This window comes from Nipponia nippon, unplaced genomic scaffold (assembly GCF_047370975.1).
Source record: "Nipponia nippon isolate SJK-2023a ecotype South Korea unplaced genomic scaffold, ASM4737097v1 scaffold_6, whole genome shotgun sequence".
NCBI lineage: Eukaryota > Metazoa > Chordata > Aves > Pelecaniformes > Threskiornithidae > Nipponia > Nipponia nippon.
The window spans coordinates 47659122-47682779 of record NW_028262380.1 but is presented as its reverse complement, the minus strand read 5'-3'; the positions used below and the strand labels follow the sequence as shown (position 1 = coordinate 47682779).

General features: G+C 38.1%; 2 protein-coding genes across 2 annotated transcripts in view; one reads left to right on the top strand and one right to left on the bottom strand.

Moving 5' to 3' along the window:
* The first annotated feature begins 5750 nt into the window (after window positions 1-5750).
* Window positions 5751-23658, top strand: part of TDO2 (tryptophan 2,3-dioxygenase) — a 44367-nt gene continuing 26459 nt past the window's right edge. The window contains exon 1 of the mRNA XM_087736858.1: window positions 5751-5786. Coding sequence (XP_087592984.1) covers window positions 5758-5786 — 29 coding nt within the window. The 5' untranslated portion in view covers window positions 5751-5757. The remainder of the gene's footprint in view (window positions 5787-23658) is intronic.
* On the bottom strand, window positions 9598-23508 carry ASIC5 (acid sensing ion channel subunit family member 5). The gene is made up of 10 exons (XM_087736410.1): window positions 23424-23508; window positions 22138-22447; window positions 19916-20147; window positions 18650-18769; window positions 17501-17650; window positions 16788-16935; window positions 15589-15645; window positions 13296-13464; window positions 10425-10516; window positions 9598-9797 (listed from the first exon to the last, which is right to left on the bottom strand). The coding sequence occupies exons 1-10, from the start codon at window positions 23506-23508 to the stop codon at window positions 9598-9600; spliced, it is 1563 nt and encodes a 520-aa protein (XP_087592536.1).

Below are 23658 nucleotides of genomic sequence, written 5' to 3'. Positions count from 1 at the left end.
GGCCCAACCTCAATTTTCACTTGAACTTTATTCCTGGGGAATGGTCCCCAAACCATGCTGCATACCTGTCGAGGGACACTGTGCAGCCTTTTGGTTCATTGGCTTCGTTTTTACGAAGTGCTGAATTCTCATCTTACCCCTGCCTGTCCCTGCCACCCCCGAGAAAATCACAAGCCTTTCCCTTCTTGACTAACTCTGCTTTGGACTTCAGATGTCAGTTTAATGTTTGTGGTTGGTTCATCTAATACTGGTGGTATTAAGGTTATTTAGAAAACATACGTCATGTGGTTCATTACATTTTACTTCAGGAATACACAAACCAGATGTTTTGCCTCTGATGGATGTGTTGGTACTTTGCATTGTAACAGCTGTCATGTGTAAAAGGATGTGACATAACCTACCATTTTAAATGGAGATAAAATATTCCAGTATTTACATAAGACATGGTTAAAATGCCATTGATCTTTGGTAACTTTTTTGGTAAGGATTATGTAACAACAGTGTTATGTAACAACCCCAATTCAAGACAAATGAGTTAAAGTTTTCCCAAGCAGCACACGGTATTCCCGTAACTACCTTTACAGGGAGCTCTTGGAAGAAGTGTCCTAGAAGCAACCAAAACTTGTTACAGAGCAGATCCTATTTTAAGAGATAATTGTTTTAATTGTTTAAGACTTAGAAGCCAAAGATACTATATGACCACATCTTTCTAAACATTTAATTTCATAGTTCATGGATAGTTTCTCAGAGAAACGTTTTTTTTGTGTCGTTTCTGCTTTCATAGTGGCTTATTTTATTGCCCCTATGAACCTGGAGACTTGTGGCAACTGCAACACTGCTGCAAGACAATGTTTTATTAGGGCATTACCATGATGCATTTATCTGGTCTGTTAATGGAATTAGTTGTTTGAAAGAGCTCGTCAGCACTTCAGGAGTGGCTTCTGTTGTGGAGTGCTCACTTCTCTGCTAGGAGTTTCCAGTTTCTGCTGACCAACACAGGGTAGTCCATTTTACACATCTGTTTCTGTGCCTTATGTTCGTTTTGACCACAGCCCTCTGGTGAATATAGAGAAAAAGTTCTATTAAGACTGAGGGTGTCTCTGAATTGGAGACAGGATTGAAAATACTTGCAAAAAAAGAAAAATTAGTATCATATTATTTCCAGACTGTTGCTCATACCTGGAGTATGCCAGAAGCCCCTAAGTCTGATGCTTCTGTTCTGTTCTACAGTTCTACCATCTTCAAACTACTGCACAACCTTTAATTATGAGGATGTGGATAAACTGGATGGACTGATGTTAAAGAGTCTTTGCCTCTTTCCCTCATCTGTTTCTTCAACAATTCCCTTTCTCTCCTATGCATCTCAATAACACAGATATGAACTTTGGGTTGCATTTATCAGAATTGTTTTACTTGCTCACTGCACTTGAAAACATCCGTAAGTCATTAGCATTACTAACTGCAGTAGCTGGGTCAGGTTGGAACGTCTCCTGCTCCTAAACAACAAACACATGCTGGAATACTTCCTGCCCATGGAAGAACAAAGAGCAGTTTTCTTCTGGCTGATATGCAAGTGGGTGTATTCTATCAGTGCATGGCTTGGTGCAAAAAAATTTAGTAGCAATCAGGGAATAGGGACCTGAGCAGGAAATCAGGTGATGAAAGGAACAGCCCCCACCCACCAGCACAGGGCTCAGTCAGGGAATAGCTTTAAGAATTGCTATGGCTTTTTCATTGATGCCTGTTTCCACCCTACAGGGGCAGGTGGAACAGATAATCAGGAGGCTGCAGGACAAAGGAGACGATGCTTTATGAGCATTAGGCCTCACTTGAGTACCTCTTGTTGTCTGGGCACTTGCATGAGCATCAGCATGTGGGATGCACCTGCCTTGCCCTGTAGCAGAGGGAGCGTGGCTCTGTGGGTGCAGGGGACCTGGGCAAGGGAGACTGGCATGCAAGGTGCTGGGGGCTCTGGTCCCTGCTGAGGACTTTCTTCCCATCAGCATGCAAAGAAACAGTACAAAGCAATGTTGCTGTTTTTTCACTTTTAACAAGAAAAAGAGGGACAGAAGTTGGGCACTAACCAGTTCTGTAAGTATGGCCACAGAAATTTGTTGTTTTGTTTTATGAGTCTGACAGCTGCCTGGCATCTGTTGTCTGTTCTGCTGTCCTTCATGCTCCTTAGGGCAAATATTCATCTGTTGATGCATGTGAACTATGCATTCATTTTAATTAACAAATCCTGTATATGCTTTATTTTGTTAATCTGTTGTTAGTCATACATCGCCAAATGCATGCAGTCAGAATACATGATATAAATCCATTCCTCTTGTAGCTTTCTCAGCAAGACAGCCATTCTGTCCTGATGGCTGATTGCTGAACAATCTCAAAAACTAACCCTTAACCTCTTTCAGCTGATTATTTGAAGGTAGAGAGCCTTTGGGTAACTTAGTGTTTATAAATCCAGACAGGGAGATTGGAGAAAAAAAAAAAAAAAAAAAGTAGTCAAATTTTATCCTTGCTGTAACCCTCCAGAATTTGGCCAGCTTTAACCACTATTGCATAGGATTTTGTTGTTAATGAAATCCATATTGATAAGAGACAGTTGCATGTTTTCCTTACAGGGCACCCTAGGGCTGCTCTTGAAATCATGTAAATGACTGATCAGTTTGTGGACGTGTTTATATTCTTTGCTCTGTTGAGGGAACTATGTCAGAATTATGCAGCTGAGTTCTGAAATATATTTGTTGACTTTAAACTGTGAGAGTGTGATGGGAGCTCCTGTAAGGGTTAATGAATGGAGCCTACCACCATTGCTGAGTGCGAGCTCAGTAGCAGGTTCAGCATTTAGAAGGTATATTTCCTGTTTGGTGTTATGAAAGACACAGAGGTTAAGAAAGAAGGCAAATGTCTAGGGTTTTCCATAGCACAGGAACTGTTTGGATCCTCAGCCCTTCTGATTTTCCTCAGAGATATGAACCCTACCTCTCATCGGAAGTGTCACAAGAAATACTCTGTTCTTCTGTTGGAAACTACCCCTTTTGCTTCCCCCAAAAGATCATTTCCCCTATTGGATGCATGTTTGGGATTGAATATAGTTATTAATTTGCTTATAGTATTCTTGATTTCCAGACAGAATTTTCTGCCAAAACTTTCTTGTCGGCTTATTGTACTGAAAACTTCTCATGGGATATGCAGAAACTGGCAGCTAGAGAGAATTCAGTCATGTATCAACAATAAAGAACGAATAGATTGTCTCAAAATTTAAATATAAACCTCATAATCCAGTATTTGCTAGTGTCCTCAGCAGAGCTTATGTAGGTGAATATTTGCTGGAGCAAACTCAAAGCCGTTATCAAAACGAGTGGGTGGCGGGAAGCTGGGCTGTGCGACACGATTCAGAACCACTGCTCTCCCCCCCTTCCTCACACACCAGGTGCATAACGTCCCCCTTAGCCAGGGAGGCTCGAGGAGTCATGCCCATTGCTAGGGCAGTGCTGTTGCTGTTCTCAGCTCGCTATTTAGGCTATTCGTTTTATGTTAAGACATTTAAGCTTTCTTTGCGAGCAGTAGGAATGAGGGGACAGGTAATAGCCATTGCCTACGTACCCCACTTCCCTATCTGTCCATTTAAAGTGTTATCCCAAAACACTTCGGCACTTTGAATTCAGTGCTTTGAATTGAGGGACAAGACAGATGCTTTACAGCTTTCTAAGGTTGAAGGACCTTTGGAACAGGGGCCATGTTTTGTGAAGTACTCCACACAGTGGAGTCCGCATCTGAACCAGGATACTGGAAAATAAAGAACAACTAGCAACTTACTCTTCACAAAAAATTAATTCTCTAAAATATGGTGGTGTACTGCACAATGCTACTTTTTTTTTTTCTTTGTTTCACTTAGATATTTTTAGAATTATGTAGGTCTCTTAGCAAAAAAACCCCAAAACTGTTACTACTTGTTGCTATTTGCTAGATTTTCATGTTTCAACAGTGAAGAGTTTCTTACAATTAGTCTTAAAACAGACATTTTGTGATGTTTCTCTAGTTAAATAGTTGGTTTTTTTCTCATATCTGGTTTGTTTCATATGGGGTGGTGTTTGCCATTTTTATTCATACATTGCTCAGAAGTTTGAACTCAAACAACCCCAAAAAATTCCATTTATTCAGACTGCAGGAAAAGATCAAGATGTGATGTAACACTTCCAGACTAGAGCATGCACAATCTGTAAGTGAACTGTAAGTTTACACAGGCATGGTCTGAAGTTGTTCGGCATTTAGGTTGGAAAATTTCCACTGAACTCTGGATCAAGTCTGTAACAAGTAATATTCATCCTACAGACGGTGGCTAGAAATGTTAAGAATTCATTCAGGGTTACAAATGTAGCAGGCCAGGTGCCCAACAAGAAAATATTCTGGGGCACCAGGGCTAGTCCTATTAGCCAGAAGTCACAGCAGGCTTTCTAAATAAGTCTTTGTGCAGTAGCTGCCAAAGAAAACCTGGTGGTTACCCCAGGAAAAGATGTTATATTAAAATTCTTAGCTAAAGTTATTGGGAGTATCAGTTATCGAAACTACACTAAGAATTGAGTCATTGTTGTGGGAGGCATATGGGTTGAACTGAACAACACCAGAAGCAAATTTTTGTTTTTAATGAACAGTGTTTGCATGTTTGCAGCCCTGAGAAGCCCACATTTTTCACAGCTTGTGTATGAAAGTCTTCTTTCTTGTAACGCTTCCTATTTCTTATCTTCAGTTGATTTGCCGTTTAAAATGAAGCCTTTAAGTATTTGACGGATACATCAGCAATGGTCAAATATGTAATCATCAATCCTGCCTTGAATGCCTATTTGCCAAGTCTTAAATAGGTGGAAGTAGATAAGGGAACGCAATGCTGAGCTTAGATTGAGATCCATGAGGGACATAACCTGTATTAATCTAGGTGTTCATCACTTAAGTCAAAACAACTGCCTAGGCTGAGAGTAGCTTTGAAAGTGTCACAAAGTAAGCAGAAATCCTAACAATTATGAGGTGGACTGCAAACCTTTTCATCAAGGACCCTGAAGTGTACTGGAAGTATTACTAAATTTTCCAAGGCTCAGGGCCATTTCTTTGAAAGCAAACACCACAATTAGCAAGGCAAAACTAGATATGCGCTTAACCAGGCTTCACACTGCGAAATGACACACTTCCTAGAGGAAGAACCCCAGAGCAGCACTAAACTGGAAAGGAGCCATAAGAAACCAAGGGGCTGTATCATGCTGCCCTGGGGTACTACATGGGAAAGGAAGACTGCTTTCCTGAAGTTTTGCCAGCACCAGATTCACACACAGTGCAAATGCTTGTATTAGGGCTGGAGGGTAGACACACCTAACTACCTTCAAACTTGAGTTATTGTATAGGGTAATTCCTTTTTTCCTTGTATAGTTTCAGCTTAAAGAATTGGTGAGTATTAAGGAGATTCTTATTTTACCTTAACCAACACTTTCTTGAGCAACAGTAGATCAGCTGGCTTGTGTAAGCTCCTTAAGAGATACTTTGATCTGCTTGTTTTGATGCAGAATGGGGATGACTGTATATTTTTGTTTGTTTACCTCAGAAATTAATCTAAACATTGTGCAGCGAAGATGCTGTCACTTAGTTCAGGCTAACTCCTTTGAAATATTTCCCCAGCTCATACATCATTAATCAGAGGGAAATAATCTGACTGAAGTTATACTGAGTAATTCCATAATAGATGCTGAGAAATTAACTCCATGGATGAGAAAGCTTGTGAACAGAAGCCTAAGGTAAGTAGGGCATCTACTGGTGAGACGGTGCAATGAATTAATCTACTGCATAAAAGTCTGATCCAAATCCTTCTCTTGTATGGGCCGTTCTGTGTTCATTTTGCTTTGCAAAACAAGCAATTGCCAGACCTGTTTCCTGAGTTATTTGGCCAAAATTGCAATTTCTGCTTGAATAAATCCCTACTTTCTGGCACTCCTTTAGAGATGTCTGCCACATACATTGCAATAGTAGTATTGTGAAACACCTTAGAAGAAGAAAGGAAATGAGCTAAAGAAACTTGTCAAAAGATGTGATGCAAGTCTTTAACAATCTCCAGCCTTCCTCCACCCCAATCTATCATGGCAGGTTCTCTGTCTGATAAGATTATAAAGCTGTCTTCCTTGTACCAGGAGCTACTTTGACACTCTGATCTGCTTCCCAAGGGTGTGAAAATGAATACAATGCATAAAAGAATGCAACAATACTCTACAGACATAAAATCCAGAGCAGTCAAACACAGGTCGTTATCCACACAACCTAATTGCCTTCAGTCTTCAGAAAATGTTGCATGTAACAGCGTGATATTCTCCACAGTGTTAAATAAAGTTTAATGACTTCTGCAGAATGCATTTAAAAATATGTCCCATCTTTATTTCATTTGTTGTGCAACACTTACTACTTTGGGCCAGTTGGAGGGTGTCATCTTCAGGCTGACGTGTTTCTAGCTACAAAATTCTGTGTCGCATCTCTTTGTGCGCATCAGACAAAGATTTGGAAGGAGCCCAAGGGGCCTTTCCCAATCATGTCACTAATTTCATTGTTAGGATTAACATTTTAGAATCAAACAATTAGCATGGGAAAAGCTTGCTGATATCTGTACTTGGAGCATGGACGTACACTTGTGAAAAGGAAAAGCGAACAAATAAGCAGCAAAGTAATGCTAAATTGGGAGATGATCTGATCAAACTGTTAAAATCCCTTGCTTCTGCTGGCCTTAGAGATATGTCATCTTTACCTATCCAGTAAAGCCAAATATTTTCTTAAAACTTTTTAAAAATTCTCTTGCCTTAATAGAATGGTAATCATACATCAAAATACAAAAGCACCCTTACTTCTCTGCTGCACAGCACACTTGCTATATTTAGATGTGATGGGGAATCAATTGCTTTATGTAATCTCATCACAAGCCATTGGTGAAAAAAAAAAATCTGAGTCTGTCACTTGACCTTGGGCAAAACACCAGTCTTTGTGCTTTCTTCAGAGCTCCTTCTGCCACATATGTTAGAAGAATCTGTAACCAAGCAGTGATTTCAGCTGTCCTTGTCCAAAGTCAGTGGAGTCAGCAAGTCATTTTAGTCTTGTTAAACTAAGTGAAGATGCAAGTGTCTTCCCTTTCTGACAACTGGCTTTTTTTCCTAATTCTTTAGCATGTTCTGTGCTTCATTTCACTTGAAGTTTTGGCATAGCGGAAACAATGCCAGTTTCATTTACTCCTTACAATACTAATTTTCTTTTATTTAGCCCTTATTAGTAGAAGCAAACAAAAAAAAATGTGATTGATAGCTACAAAACACTTTGATCTCTGAAATACAAGGTGTGCTAGGTCACTATATTTAATCTTTCCCCTGCTTTTCTTTTTATGCAGAAGCCAGATAATACCTGATTCCTACTTCCAAAACCATAATTTCTTTTGGCTCAAGAATTTCACAGCTACAAATTATTTGAGGCTGGGAGAAATCTTCAGAGAAATATAGCAGTCATATTTGCTCTGTTCTTCCCATTCTTCCTCTGCATTGGCCAATACACACCCCAGACAGTGGGCTTAGACAGACCTTTTTGTACGGCCACTGTTCCAAGTGTGCGTGTGCTTGGTAATGGGGGGGGGAGTCCCAGCAGAAATGACCAATAAAAAAGAATGGAGCAAAAATCTTTAAGTTAACCTTAAGGTCTCTCAGGCCTACAATTACTGAGAAGTAAAATCAAGGCATCTCTTTCTAGGAAGCAAAAACATTTCCTGTGTTTCCTGAATTGCTTATCCTAGGGCTTATGTTGAAGGGAAGCTGTTGCCAATGATGGCCAAATGGTAGCATTTTCATTACTTTATATCCAACCTTAGGGACTTGGTTGCTTAGTAAGTACATTTACTACTTCCTTTGTAGAAAGTAATTTATTATTAGTCCCTGAATTTGAGCGGATGGTATGGAAGAATAGTGTGAATTATAGAGCATGGCTATGGCTGATTGCTCACTTGGAGTTTCAGGTGCCGAACTGACATTCCTTAAGAGCGCAGAGGCGTGCTCCTGGACAGTCTGAGCGCTGCAGAGCCCAGGCACCGACTGGGGAGCAGTGGTTCAGAAGGTATAATGTTGTAGCCTTTGTGAGCTTTCTAATGTAAAAATCTTTTGATTAGCAAAGTCTATACGGTGCTAGTCTGAAGTCTAGACAACAAGTTTTCAAATAAACAGTTATCTGTTACTATTATATGTAGTTAATTGAACAGAAGCCAGTGCTTCAAATCAGAATAATCCTTTATAGTGTAGTCTTAAAATTAGTCTTGGGTGCATCTTGTACAAGACTGTTTTGTGTCTACCTCTCCTAAAGGGTTTCCATCCAGGCTCTGTTTGGCACCTCCAAATGCATCAAAAGCTCTGATTGATTGATAGACTCTGGCAGGAGACTATCAAGGGCAAGCATGGATTTGTTCAGAACTGTATTCAGAAACCTATTCTAGAGAAAGGAATGTATTAACGGTACACTGTATAAATTTGTTGTATAAAGTGAAATTATCCTATCCTATTAACTCTCACATTTTAAAATTATTATGCTGTTTACTAAGATGTTGTACTTACTTAGAAAGAACACAACACCCCCTTCCAGTGCACACTTCTTGTTCTATGAGCTTTAATGTGTGGGGAGGGGTGGAGAGGAAGAGTGTCTATTTATACTACAGTATTACACGTATTTGGAAGTTTAGAGAAGACTTTGGTGATTAAATAAAAACATAAGACTAAACCACCACTGCTCTAGAGGCCCACACAGATGTAGGAAAGCACAGAAGCTTTTCTGAACACTTTTAAAGGAATAAACGTTCTGGAAGCCCGATTCAGCACCAAAGCCACAAAAATCGTACTCTCACTGATTTTTAGTAAGACTCAGATGAAGCCTTTAGTCTTTATTATCATCTTTCATGACATTAAACACTGAACTTGGCCTATGTTTGCCCACTTGCCATCCACTCAGATGCCCTCTGGTTCTCTATAGTAGTTGGCAGACTCATGAGATTTATTTTTTTGATGCGTTTCAGACAAACAGGTAATACACTGTAGAAGCACGCTCCTAATTCTGATAGGCAAAGCTACAACATCCTTCACTGGAACATGTAACAGTGGTAACCTACTAGCAAAGACTTTGTCGTTAATAAGGCATCTGCTTTTTCAGCATAGTAATGCTCCACCTTTATGGTGATTAAGAAACTTGTGTGTGTTAATTTGGCATGCATATTATTTCTCCTCATTCAAAATATGGAAGATAAGAACTGGGCCAGAAATGCTAAATTGCATTGTATGTCAATATCACTTGCTATGCTATTTAAAAAAAATTGGTAATTCTTTAAAATAAAATTTGAGGTAAAGATTACATTTTTCTTTACATGAGAAAGAAAGTGAGACTTTCCAAAGTTATTTAGCACAGTTAAATAGCTCTAGGCAATAAAAGAAGCCGGAAGAGTAAGGAGTGCAGGGAGGGGAGCAATGCAAAATATTACTGTCTCCTTAGTATCTTAAAAAGGAAGGGAAGTTGCAGAAAGAATTAGTTTTGTGCTTCTACAAGCCACTAACATTCTTGTATTCCCTTCTCTTTTTCCCTGTGTGTTGGTTGGTTCTGGGATGGGTTGTTCCACTGAGGCATTTCAGGAGCTTTCAATAGAAGAAAGATGCACATCCAACAAAAGTTAGTAAAAATATACTCGAGCAGTTCTATGATTGTAATCATACTGGCACCACAAAACAATCCAAGCTGGCCACCTACATCAGCTGTAATAGAAGGAAATAAACATATGTCATCCTAAGCATTTGGTTTAGTCTAGCAAGCAAAGAAAACCTTGCCGGGTTCAAGTGTTAAATAAATTCAATATACATAATCCATCACTTTAAGAAAACAGAATTAATATTCTTAAGAATGTTTATTGGAGAAGACTAATGTGTTTCTTAAAATTCTAGATAAAAACAAGTACAACACAACACATCCTACTGTGAAACAGATACTTAAAATATTTCCTGCTTCTATGCCTTTTTAACCGTTCTCTTGCTTCTCCTCCCCACATTCTCCCTCTCCTCTCCAGATACCGTAAACTTCACTATTCTTACAGTCCTGCGTGTGATATAGCCGTAAACTAGTGCCAAACTTAATTCTTACTCTCAGCTGCTGTCCATACTGCAGGTTCTTTAATGGAATGACAGGAGACAGTATAAAAAATGACCGTGAGGCAGATGTGATTATTACTATTATAATAGAAAAGGTATTGCTTTTTGTTTAGAAGACAACATAGGCTATGACTCGGGAGGGGAGGGAATAAAAAAACCAGGTTTGTGTGGTTTTTTTTTTATTATTTTTAGATTAATTATTAATCAGCAATAAATAAGTATTAAGCATTCACTTACCAAGCAACTCGGATATAGTCAAGGCCTTCTGCTGCTGTGTTATTTTGTAGCTCAGATCATGATATTTAATGTCAATACGCACAAGGTTCTGCCTAATGACAAATACATACAGTATTACTTGAGACAGTCAGGAGTGCTGTTCATTTTTACCAACATTTATCAGCATGGATCAAGTTCAGGGAGAGTGATGGTGTCTTTTAAAGAACAATTAGGCGAGTGTTACCAAAATGAGTTAGATGACTGAAGAAGAAAAAGTGTCCTGATAACAACAGTCATAACAGGAGCTTATCGGAGGAGTAGATCTTCAGCCTATGTTGAAAAAGTAACTCTAGATCTGTACTGTGAGATAGACTCGTGCTTTTTAAGGGTTACAGAGGTAAGCTTCAGTGGAAGTGTCAAGCATCCTGACCTATGGTGGATACAGTGCTTGGAAGTGTAGTCTACCACTCTTAATCATGTGCAACTGCATATTTAATTGCGCTTATTTCAATGAGCATGTTTGTGCAGAAGAGCCCTCGTCCTATATCAAATGTTTAGTTCTGTCCTCTGCTAATAGCCTCGCTTACCTAATTATATTCTTGCCTGCTGCAAAAGCGGAAGAGTAGGTAAACCTCAGTTGAAGCAAGACCTGTGGAATGATTCAGTGTGAGTAAAGAGCTCATCTTTATGATATCATGTCTACAGAAAGATTCTGCCTACCTCCGAAATAGGATATAAGGATAACAGTTGTGGAATAAAACAGACACAAAAACTGATTGCACACATAATGTTGTGACCTTTAAGAATAAAAGTAGCAATTATTCTTCAGAAGTGTGAACAGCTACAGATTTTTAGGTTGACAGTGATAATGAGCTCATTAACAATATTCATGAAAATAGTGTTTGCTGTACAAAATAATCATTTCTATCTCTTTAGGTGATAATTCTAAAATTCAGGTAGCACTGAGTAATAAAAAGAATCTTTTTCTCATTGCTTCTATTAATAAGACTTCTTACCATTGTCATGGAGTTGCTAGCAAGAGTATCCAATAAATATTTAACTTTTCCCTTCTTACATCTTCAGAAATCAATAGAACTCTACGTTTTATAGTTCAGAATATGCACTTGTTAATACATGGGCAGGATTCCTATTGGTTAAGGCTTGGTAACAGTGGAATGTTCCGTATTTTCACTTGCTTAATTGAATAATTACTGGGTTGTGCATAATGTTTACAGACAATAAAATAATCAACAAAGATAAAACATCCTCAAAGATTAATATCTTTTACATGTAACAACAGGTTTAATTTTCATAATCATTGGGGACAGACGTTTTAATAGGGTCTGTAGCAATAGGACAAGGGGTAATGGTTTTAAACTAAAAGAGGGTAGATTCAGACTGGATGTAAGGAAGACCTTTTTTCTGAGGAGGGTGGTGAAACACTGGAACAGGTTTCCTGGAGAGGTGGTAGATGCCCCATCCCTGGAAACATTCAGGGTTGGGCTGGACTGGGCTCTGAGCAACCTGATCTAGTTGGAGATGTCCTTGCTCATTGCAGGGGGAGTGGACTAGATGACCTTTAAAGGTGCCCTCCAACCCAAACTATTCTATGATTCATATAGTTCCTGTTCACGTATAAACATATGCAAGCATTTGCAGATTGATGGCTTCAGGAGTGAGAAAATTGCAGTCACTGAAACAACGAAATACTCATAGGTATTTCATTAGCCAAATTTATTTATAAATATTTTATTTCTATTTATATTTAGTTATTTATAAACATATTTTGATGTTATGGATACTATGAGTTCATGTAGCACCTGTCTTAGTACTTATTTGTACTGCTGACATCTACATCTGTGAGCAAGAGTCAATTCAGTCTATAAAACTGTATTTAATGCTCTTTGACAACTAGATTATATCTTTCTAGCAAAAAAATCTGGAAATACTCTGGTTTTGGATATATAATGCTTGTATTTGCAGGGAAATCTGGCATCAAGTTATTATATTGTAACAGTAAGGTACATATGCATTATTAAAGTATAAGGATCTCTCTTCTATGAATTTAGAAGTATGCAGATTATGTCAGCTCAGCGCTACTACTGAGCGACACAGCTCTGTGCATAGTGTAAGTTCTAACACCATTTCCTGGATAAAAGGTGTAGTCAATACTGTTGAGACATGTTTTCTCACTAGAAAGTCTTCTTTTGGGTACGGACCTACTTTCTTTTGCTGTGTAGTGTTTTCAGTCACACAGATAGAACTATGCTATTTCACTCTTCTGCTACCTCATGAGAATTAATATTGTACCAAATATTTTCTAAATTATTATAATATAAACAGTATTAGTGAATTCTACTAACAGTAGAAAAGATTATTAAACTTGTGACATTATTGCTGCAATAAAACCTAGCTCTTCAGTGCTTATGAAGCTTCCTTTGGGAAGGGGTTGAGAGAAAGGAGAACAACTTTATATAGCATCTATTTCGTTTGTTCATTGACTTCAGTTGTGGAAGGGTGAAGATTTGTCTTCTCTGTTGGATGGATTGCTCATGTGGACTGTGGATAGGTTTGACAACCGTGCCCTTTCTTTATCCTTAATTGCAAAAGTGATCAAAAAACTTTGTTATAAGAGATTAATGACACAGAAGGTAATTGAGAACATTACTGTTTAATTGCAGTATCTATTTTATGTTATCTGCAAATCTTAGATGTATCTAAGTATATTTTATATATATGAATATGTATAAATCTTATTTTATCTCACGGACAACATTAATACCACACATAAAAATATCTTTTTAAGAGGCCATATTTACATAATACTCTCTGTTAGCACACTTAAAAGTAATTGATAATTTCTTCATTAGACAAGGTGTTAAGCAAGATTACCTGATGTATTCTGGACTTTTCTTCAGTTTTGCAGAAAAGTATTTTATGGCTTTTTCTCCTCCAAAACGTGAATAAGTGACAGTAGTAGGATAATCTGTTTCTTCACATGGGGCAGGGCAAGTGGAATTGTGAGTTCCTACTGTACATAATCCTTTTATCTCTATATCATCTGAAATTTCAGGAGAAAGAAATGACATAATATTTCTGAAAAAGCACGCAGTTTAAAAACTTTTTTTAAAATTTACAAAATTACCTTTAACTGACTTTGATAAATATATGGGTTAGTTATCCTGAGAAAAGTGGATACGTATCAGTTCTGAAGCAACAAATAAGTATTTGCAACTGGCATTTGGGAAAGTGGTGCACAATAATAAGGGTGGAGATTTTTTTTTTTGGTCACTTTTTCCAAAGAAATTCAGCACCTGTAAGTCTTTCTGCCTCCATTAGGGCTTTATGTGCATATTATTTCTCATCCACAGTTAAACAGGAGGACAACAGAAGACTCTTCATGTTCTGTGCTAGCTTTCTGATTACATACTTAGGTATATAATCCTTGGTCTTGATGTCTGCCTAGCTCATTTCAGTGCACAGAAACAGCTTCCGGAGCAATGCCCATTGTAGCTTACTATCATCTGATAACTACATAAAAATCTTGGTAAGCTAGGTTCACTTTACCTTAACCCCTGCCTGCCATTTGATAATTGGGCTTAAGACATCTAAGAGGGCTTAGGGAGAGCTTTGTTTCTTCAAATACCAAAGAGAAGTCACAAAATTCTGCAGGTCTGGCTGCTCATGAAAGTGGGGAACCATTCCTCTGATGAGGCTCTAAGAGAAAGAAATCGTTACAGAAATCTGGGGAAGCTGGAGAAAATTCATGTAGAAGAAAAATGGTAAGGCATAAATATTTCCTAAAGCATAAACGATCACCCAAAGCCATCTGGTACTCTGCCATAACCTCCTGCTTGTGACGCTCTATTTGTCCTGGTGTGGTGGCGGCCATTGTGTCCGTTCCCTCTGCGTGTGGGCTTCTCGCTTTTGCAAACTGCACGGGAGGAGATATCTCAGCCTGTTAGTTGATGATTTGAGGTACTCTCCAGGGATGCTGGTGTTGTGAATTTCATTCTGGCTAGCTGGCCTTTAGAGTTCCTAAAATAAATGCTCTCACCAACGGTAGGTCCCGCAGATACTGGGTCAGTGTGCTGTCATTGGATATTTTGTTATCAGATGTCTAACCTCTCCTGCACTGTAAAAGGAGACTTAGAACCTAACTTGGGGTCCTGGGGACCAGACACCTACAAGCCAGGTTCACTGTGTAAAGTACTGTGATGCCAGTTCCTTCGGGGGTCCAGCTCTGAGTCCTACCCATCCTTGATAGGACTTAGGGGTCATTTTTGTTTATTTCTCAGTGGTTTCTTTGAAACTTGGTCACAGAATATCCATTAAGTAAAATAATATAAGTATTTCCACCATAACAGGCTATCAAAGATCATGACTATATATGAATGTGAACTTAGTGGAATCTATTTCAAAAGAGCCACAGGAAAAAGAAGTAGTCATTGTTCATAATAGTAGATCTTGCCTGAATGTTGCACACACCTGATCAAACCAGGAATAAACCCCCACACAGGGCCTCCAAAACTTGTTAATCTACTTGGGATCTTAATCATCCATCCCTTTGGGAAGGGAGAGTCACATTACATAGCAGAATCCAAAACAATTAAAAAGGAGGCTTTCTAAAGTTCATGACCAGTTACTTTTCAGATTGCCATTTTCCAGAAAGTCTGTTGTAGTGACTTACAAATTTTATATCTACTGTGTGCAGACTATTTGCTTATGGGAATGAATTGTATTTGCAACACTTTGAAAATATACAATTCATTTTACTTTTGAAAAGATAAAACCTTGAAGTCCCGTGATTTTGAATTATATTTTCTATCAATAAACAAACCTGTTATTACTGTGCTGTTCGCTTTTCTGTCACAAACAAAAAGAATACAACATTGGAGCTAGGAGGATAATACCATGAAGATGCAAAAATGCAAGCCAGAGGCTTGATAATGGAAAACAGATTAATTGAACATTCTTCCATTTTAAACTATTTCTGATTACTAACATGAATTGTTATTTTTTTTAATTAGTATCTATTTAATGCTCTGTCTGGTCTCTATTTTCAGAATATTAAATGGACTGGGATGTACTCCATTTCAGTACTACTTTCAGTATTTTGTTTTAATTGATATTGTCTACTATTTGGAATTGACTTAGAAAATATAAATGTAAAGTTATTACTTACAGACTGCTGGATAAACACAATTATAAAACTTCAGCAAATCACATTCTGTTCCATTTCCTTAAAAACAAATAACAAACTTTAGGAACTTCAATTAACAATCTAACCCTTAGCTCTGTTTGTACTAAACTGAAATGTAATGTCATCAAAGCCTGCTCACAACTTCATGTTTATCATTATACAACTGAGAAATCAATTCAGTCGGGCACAGTGCACTTACCAACACCAAAAGGGGAACACAGTGAAGAGACAACAGACCAAGCCAGGAGGCTTGCTGTTGGAGCAAATATCTTTATTATGTGTGCCAGCCAGAACTGCCTTTAGGCTTGTGACTCACTCTTTGTGTTAGCTTGCTAAAGCCAGGAATTTCTGTTTTTTCCTAGTGGAAATGAAAAAAAACAAAGTAGTGTAGATGGGAGACCTAGACTTAATTTCCTTCTCAAACCCTTTTTCATGAGAGTTTCCAGGAGGTTGCCAGCCTCCTTTCCAAGAGGTTGTCAAACAAACAGGCTAGAGATTACTCATTAATGGGTCTCCCTTACTGAAAACATGCTGCCTTGCTTGGGGATATTTAAAAATACATTGTGCAGGAATGACAGTAGCTTTCTTGTGTGCTAATTGTGAAAAAAGAGCTGTGAGAGCAGAGATTTGGGTTCCAGCTCTTGCTTTGGAGAGAGGTGACAGTATTATCATTACTTTTAATGCTGAAAAGGTGGGAGGGAGGAGACTGGTCAGGGCTCAGTGTTACTGCTTTACATTTCTAGAGTGATTAAGCTGCCTGGATGCTTGAGGGGAATATTACAGCATACACCTGTACTCTGCGTTTCGGGCTGATTAGATAGCTCCATGCAACATGTGAAAATCTATGACTTCTTATGGATTCAGTTCCAGCTCTTTAGGAAGTCAGATAGAAGACTACAGACTTGTCTCACAGCCCTGAGGCATAATCTTTTATTTCAAGTTTTTTGGTCTGTATCCTAAGAATAGCCAATGACCCAGATGCTAGGTCTAGAGCTGACCAGATATCTTGCTTGTTTTCTCTGAATTAAAAAAAAAAAAAAAGACAAATTTATATAATTTTAATTAATCCCAGCTGTAGATATCCCTTAAGCATGTGCCCCATCTCCTTTGCTGTTCAATGACAGGTGAGATCTCCTAGCAAGATGATCAGTGTATGGTATGATGATATTCCTGAGAAATACCTGGAAGAATGAATGGCAAACAGCCACACCGGTCCTGTATGTACTGGGCTTTGCATTCCTGCAAACATCCATTAGTACTATAAATCTTGTGGTACTGAAGCTTTATATCAGGCTTGCACTCTCCCCATGGGTATTCTTGGATAATTGACTGTAGGGTAATAATAACAGAAGATATAATTTTTTTGTCTCTGTTTTAAATTTAGATATTATTTTCTCACACTTTAAAGTGCTGAAGGAAACCTGTTGAAGACATAAGCAGTAACATTTTGATTTAATTGGAGGCAATTACAGTTTGTACTTTTGGGATTATAAAATCATCTCCTCTCTCTCTCACAGCAAAAGTAGGACCTGATCAAACAACCTAGAGCAGAAGGGTAGTCCACTCCACTTGGATTCCACTAGTAATCTGAGACAACCTTAATGGTAACAGAATGTGTTGATGGGGAAATGCTGTGGTGTCCTTGTATCATTATATGTCAGTGAGACTGTAAGATGTTAGGAAAGAAAGGCTGACTTTAATAATACAGATTATGAAGACCAATGACATCCCTCCCCAAAATAGGAGTTTGTGTCTGGAGGAAATGTTATTTTTAGGAGTCGCTTTGGCATGATAAATATTTTAACTTCCCAAATGTCTAATTCATTGTCACGCTTCAGAAGAGAATTAGAGACAGTAAAGACCAATATTTCCACTTGAAGGACAAAGTCCTTACCTTCAGCTGGCGGATTGCGACCTGTGCATGCATGCCAACCGGTGTTAGTAAACCTAAACCATCAAAGCGTGGAAGCTCTTTGGGTGAATGGATAACAAAAGTTATACCAGCATCAGTGTAACCAAGAGCAGGTTCATCAGTGAATTGTTCCTGATACAAAAAGAATTATTTAAAATCATTTTGGCTTTGCTTACCATCTGAAGCTTTAGCTACATTTAAAATGGTACTATGCTTTTTTATTTGGTCTTGTATCTCTAGTCACATTTTTGGCCATTTACAGAAAAGTATAGAAGCAAACTGACTCGAATTTCCTTTTGTTGATTACCTCTGTGGGTCTCTTTCCAATTACTATAAACTTGCATGTTTTTAATTCCTTCTGTCATCTCCCAGTTTCAAAAGCAAGAAGGCATAGATAAACATTTACTCATAACTTGGATATTCGTTCCTTTTACTTGCAACTACCCATCACATTTCAGCAAACTTTCCATTACCCTCTCCAGAACCTGTCACTCCTGTCTCATAATTCCTAGAGAACAAAAGTGAATGTCTAAGTCATTTATCACTCTAGATTTTAGTTTTCTTCTGTGATCTCACAAGGTGATATTCCCTGAGTTTTCTGGTTTTTTGTTGGTCAAAGACAATTCTAATAAGGTCAGAGACTATTTACAGTGCAAAGACCAGATCTTAGCTGGCATTGAGCACTTAGAGCTGCTGCAACAATAATTCAGTACTACTTAGAAATTGGCACCATATGACCTTCACTACTGGGCCTTTTATTAAAATGAAATTATGTCATCCCAAAGTGCTTGTATAAAATTAAATTACTGCTCTGATGACATGTTTCAATTGTAGGTGAACTGTGTATGTGTGTGTATACATCTACACACACACACACACGCTCACTCACAGCTTTCAGAATCATTTAGCCGGCACAGTCAATACTAATTCTGACTTTTAAAATCTGTAATAGATCTTTCCTTTAAAATACCCTCACACTCAGAAATAGTCTTGATACAAAATTTTGTGCATGAAATTCTGAAGGTCTGTGTAAAACCAACCAAACAAAAAACCAAACCCAAACCCAAACACCTCTACTCATCTGTAAGTTATTACATGATTTATTGTTTATAATCGTTAGGATAGCTGTACCTGTTGGACATCAAAAAGCAAATGTAAGCCTCTTCCAGACAAACTCACTCTTCTTGCTGGAAGGTCATTGTGATTAAAAGTAAAGCAGTTTCCGTATTCAGTGAAAACATGTTCAAAATCCTTCAGTAAAGGAAAATAGGGAAGAGTAAAATGAAAGCAAGATCACTTGAAGTTTCCTGAGTGAATTACAATGCAAGAGATGGACTACTGGGGTGTTTGTTTTTTTTTTTTTCCCCCCCAAAGGCAGTGCTAAATATTACAATCAGAAAAGTGGTAATTGATGGAAATATTCAGAAGGATTTCATCCTTTTCTACAGAAAATGTAGTTTAAAGGAGAAATTTCACATTGTTTATTAATACGTACGAGCTACTCAGAATCATTTAATGAGGTCCTGTTGTTTTTCTATACCTGTTACTTTATATAGAAACGATATATTCAAAACCAAATTGTTTAATTTTTCCAGTAGATGTTTAGTGAAGACTGTTTCAAAACTAAATGATGTGTTACATATGAAAGTACAATATTTGCATTTTTTCCCAAAGCCACCTCATAATTTAGTATGACTGCATCTCATTGCTTTAGTTTTAGTTATTAGCACTAGTGTCTTTCAGTTAAGAGGACTCTCCAATGCCTAATTTTAGAAGCTACAGCACATCCAAAGGTTAGATTATCTGAAAGAATATAGGCTTGACTTTTCTTTTCATGTTTTCTATTTAAGTTGGGAATTGCTCTATGGAAGAATCGACATAAAAATGGCACGATCATATTCTTTGGCTGTTGTCCAAAATTCCCAAAGATGGGCTATTTTCACCTCATTATTTAAAATTCCTGTGGACTCTGCATATAGATACCCTGGCTGTCTATATTCTTGACCTCAAGAACAAAACTATGCAATCATGTCATGCAAAAAACTCCGTTCAAACTGACCTTCGTTATAGGCCATTTATGGAAAAGGTTGTTAGATACAGCCTGGAGGTATGACAGCTTTCAAGGGCTGCTATCTGTGCAGAAGTGGCGCTAGGCAGAGCGCAATTTAGACTGAAATCCCATTTTACAGCTCAGGGAGTCCAGCAGGCTGTCTCTGCACTCAATAGGAGAATCGTAATCCTCAGTGTGATTTAGAGCAGGGCTTTTTTTCTCCGTTGGCTGACTCTAAAGGGAAAGCAGGGGGGAGTAGCTGGCAAAGCTAGATGTCTCAAGTTGAGTGGTAAGAATACATCCCCTTCCCCTCCATGCTACTGTTTTAGTAGAATAAACATCTTTACCTGTGGGTAACACGGCTTTCCAAAAAATTCACATTCTAGCAATGTGCTGCTGTTCAGATAAAACCCATTTTTCCTTGTAAACTCTTGGATGCTGAAGTTCCGGTTCCCAAGAAGGAAATCATTTAGCTCTTGAGAATATTTATCTTCCATAACAAATTTTTGGAGAACTCCAGACACAATGTTCCAAATTAAAAAAATTATTTTGAGGTTGCTAACTGCATGAGCTTGGAACCTGTCAGTGAGAAAGAGAAAGAATTGCTTGGAGTTCTGCAATTATAGGACTGATCTCAAGGCTGCTCTTGCCAAATCTGTGACATGATTTATTGTCTGCTTGCAAATTCAAAGTGTTTCTTGCCCACCGTGTTGCACTTTGATTTCTACAACAAGAATAAACAATATAGTCTACATTTCTAGGAAGGTATTTTCCATATCTGAAAACAGAAGATGGACACCTTCCCATGGCTATTCTGGTCAGTCATATTGGAAGCATTTCTGTTGTGTGTCGTTGTTTATTAAAAACAAAACAGGCCCAAAAACACCGGAGTAGATTAGTCATCTGCATAAGCCAACAACCAGATCTGTAGAACTGATGACAAGCTGAACAATTGCATTTACATGTGGGAAACTAGCTGGGAGGAGCTGTTCCTTTTAAAAAAACCTGTCTTCCATCATTTAGAAAATTGATTTCTAAGTGCATTTGCAGTAATCTCATATACCTGCTATACTAAGGCACTACACCCCAGTGTAGAGACAGTCTGCCTTCCCACGAGCTCTGTGGCTGGTGACACGATGATGTAAACCAAGGGTGATCCTTACTCTTAGAATCCACTTGAAAAATCTCAAAAACATAATGAGGCGTTGGAGGTGCTTTCCTGATGTACATCATTGAAGTCCTTTATTGAAGTAAAGTAAGGGTTTGCAGAACAGTTATAAGTTTGAAAAGAGAATAAACACAAATGAAACTACAATACCGTGTTCTTTAGAATTGCCATTTTGTGTAATACTATTGTATCCTAAAAATATAATACAAAACATATATATTATATAAAACATACAAATGTATTTGTATAATAAATCTTAATGCCCCAACTTATGGAAGTTTGGTAGGAACAACTCTTCACAACTGAAGCTGAGTCAAAAAATAAAGGCAAAGGTAGATCTGTGCCTCTTTGTCTTGCCAACAGAAAAACTGGTTACTAAAAACAGGAGGGAAGGATAAGCACAGCATGAACAACAGATGGATGTGGCAGCAAACTGTCACTTAGGCAGACAACTGCCATGCTCAGGAGCTGACTATTTACTTATAATGTGCTGCCGCTATAGTTACAAGAAGTGAAGCATTTTTATAACAGACAGCCCACTGTAATCAAGAGGGACTTCTATCCACAGTGCATGTTGTGCAATATAACCCAGGATGGCTTCATGCAGGGCAATGGGAAGGAGGCATAATGAGGCAGAATGGCTCCAGATATCTGAGACTTGGACTTCTGGCTGATTCTGACAGCAAAAAGTAGAAGATAAGAAAACTTACAATTCTTGAGGAAGCAATGTGGGTAAACTTTCTGTATTTCTAAAATTGTTTCTAAATTACATATTTGCTCTAAAAATCAGGCCGTAGATTTGTTACATTATTTTCAAAGTGGCTGCATCTGAATCTTATCTTCAAATAATGGAAACCTGTAGTGAAGTCCCTGCTCAGATACATGACTTCCAAGCAAACCAAATGCTTCCTTCCTGCAAATCCCACTGACCTCAGCTGGAACTGTAAGGGCTGAGCACCTCTGAAAAAAAAGTATCATCTACTTTGCGTAAGATTTCTACATTTGTGTGAGGTTTCTATTTGAATCTATTTGCAAATCTTGTCTTTTATTTTTAACTTGGATGTGACTGATGACTGTCCCTTAGTTACCCTGTAGAAGCAACACTCATACATAGAAGAACAGCACCAGGGAGGTTTTTCTACTCCGACTTATGTTTTGAAACTTAAAAGTCTGTAGTGCAATTGTTCATCTGAAAGAGGGGGAAGATTAAAAAAACAACCTCCTTTCCTTGTTTCTTGTATTTTCCTCTTCATTTAAATCTCATGTGATGATATGGAAGACGTGCCCCTCAGACCCATATTTTCCTTGTTTGATGTGATTTGCTCAAGCAAGTTGTGGAACCTGACTGCTTTCAGATAAAGAGGTGTTGCCTCTCAAGAGCAAACAACAAACAACTTTTACCTGTTCAAGTTGCAAAAAGTCACAGCAGGGAATTTGACATTTTCCACATACTGAACTACCACTGTAGTTGTGGTTGGCCAGCTGAAGTAGTAGATGAAGCGACTGCAGATTTGCCAAATAACAATGGCAAGACAGCCCGCGACTACTAACAGCCACAGCACTTTGCGAGTCTTGCTCTGCGTTTGAACAATATTATGCACTCCGTGAAATGAAGTGGATGAGGCAAACTCCTGATGGTACTTCCTTCTGTCTTCCAAATGTGGCAGCAGTTTCTTGATTAAGTACAATCGTATCTTTTCCAATATTCCTTAATATGGAACAGAGTGAAAACACATTTTTAAAATTAGCATTTAAAAGGCACTTAAGAAAGGAAACCACATAATTTTGATATTGGAAAGCAGTTGTAAAATTTCTCTTTAATTGTAAATTCTCTCTTTAAGTAGTGAACTTGCTTCTGAGGATGAAAGAGTTGTGTGCTAAGAGATGAGCTCAGTGCTGCCTGAGAACAGACTGTATCTTGCAATATTTTAAGCACGTTAATATAAAAGAATAGCTCCACTTCTGTGGAAGAGATTGGGTTTTGACATACCTCAGTGATCTAAAACCATAGGATGCTGTGAACCTACTGTAAAAAGCTAAGCATCTGATTTTTACAGTAACATCCTATTAAAGGCCTGGTCCTTCATACTTGCTCTGAGAAATAAGGTAAAAAGGGCATGATATGGAATGATATGAAAGAGAATTTCACTCTTTCCCTATTAAAAGTTTCTGGGTAAAACTTGAAAGGTTACAGGTTACTAGGACAAGAGAAAACGGCCTCAAGCTACACCAAGGGAGGTTTAGGTTGGATATTAGGAAAAATTTCTTCACTGAAAGGGCAGTCAGGCACTGGAACAGGCTGCCCAGGGAAGTGGTTGAGTCTCCATCCCCGGAGGTATTCAAAAGACAGGTAGACGTGGTGCTTAGGGACATGGTTTAGTGGTGGACTTGGCAGTGTTAGGTTAACAGTTGGACTTGATGATCTTAATGGTCTTTTCGGACCTTAACGATTCTATGATTCTAGGTTGAAAAGGAAATCTACTCTCTTTTTTGTAGGTTCATACTTGTCTGATTCCATAGCTTTGAAAAAAGAATGTTTTTAGTTTTCATTTACCCCATGTTTTCTACAAACTGATGTTAAAAAAACCAAACCAAACCATTTTTAAATCTTAAGAGCTCTAACAGTTACGAATGTAATCAATACCTGGAAATGTAGTCACTTTCTTATGGTTGTTGCTGAATGATCTTTTGAGCATGGATTTGAACAGAGTGTTCTCTCTCAAAACATCCAAATGAGGGAAACTTAATAAGACCTTTCCTGTATCTAGTCATAGCTGGACCAGTTTTTTGCAAAAAGTGCTTCATTTACAGATTGTTCTCCGCTACTTTATCCTGTCATTAAGAAAGTCCATAAGAACAGTGAATCAAAGAAAGTTTGTGAGACAATAATAATTAGGATCTGAAAATATATTATTTAGATCA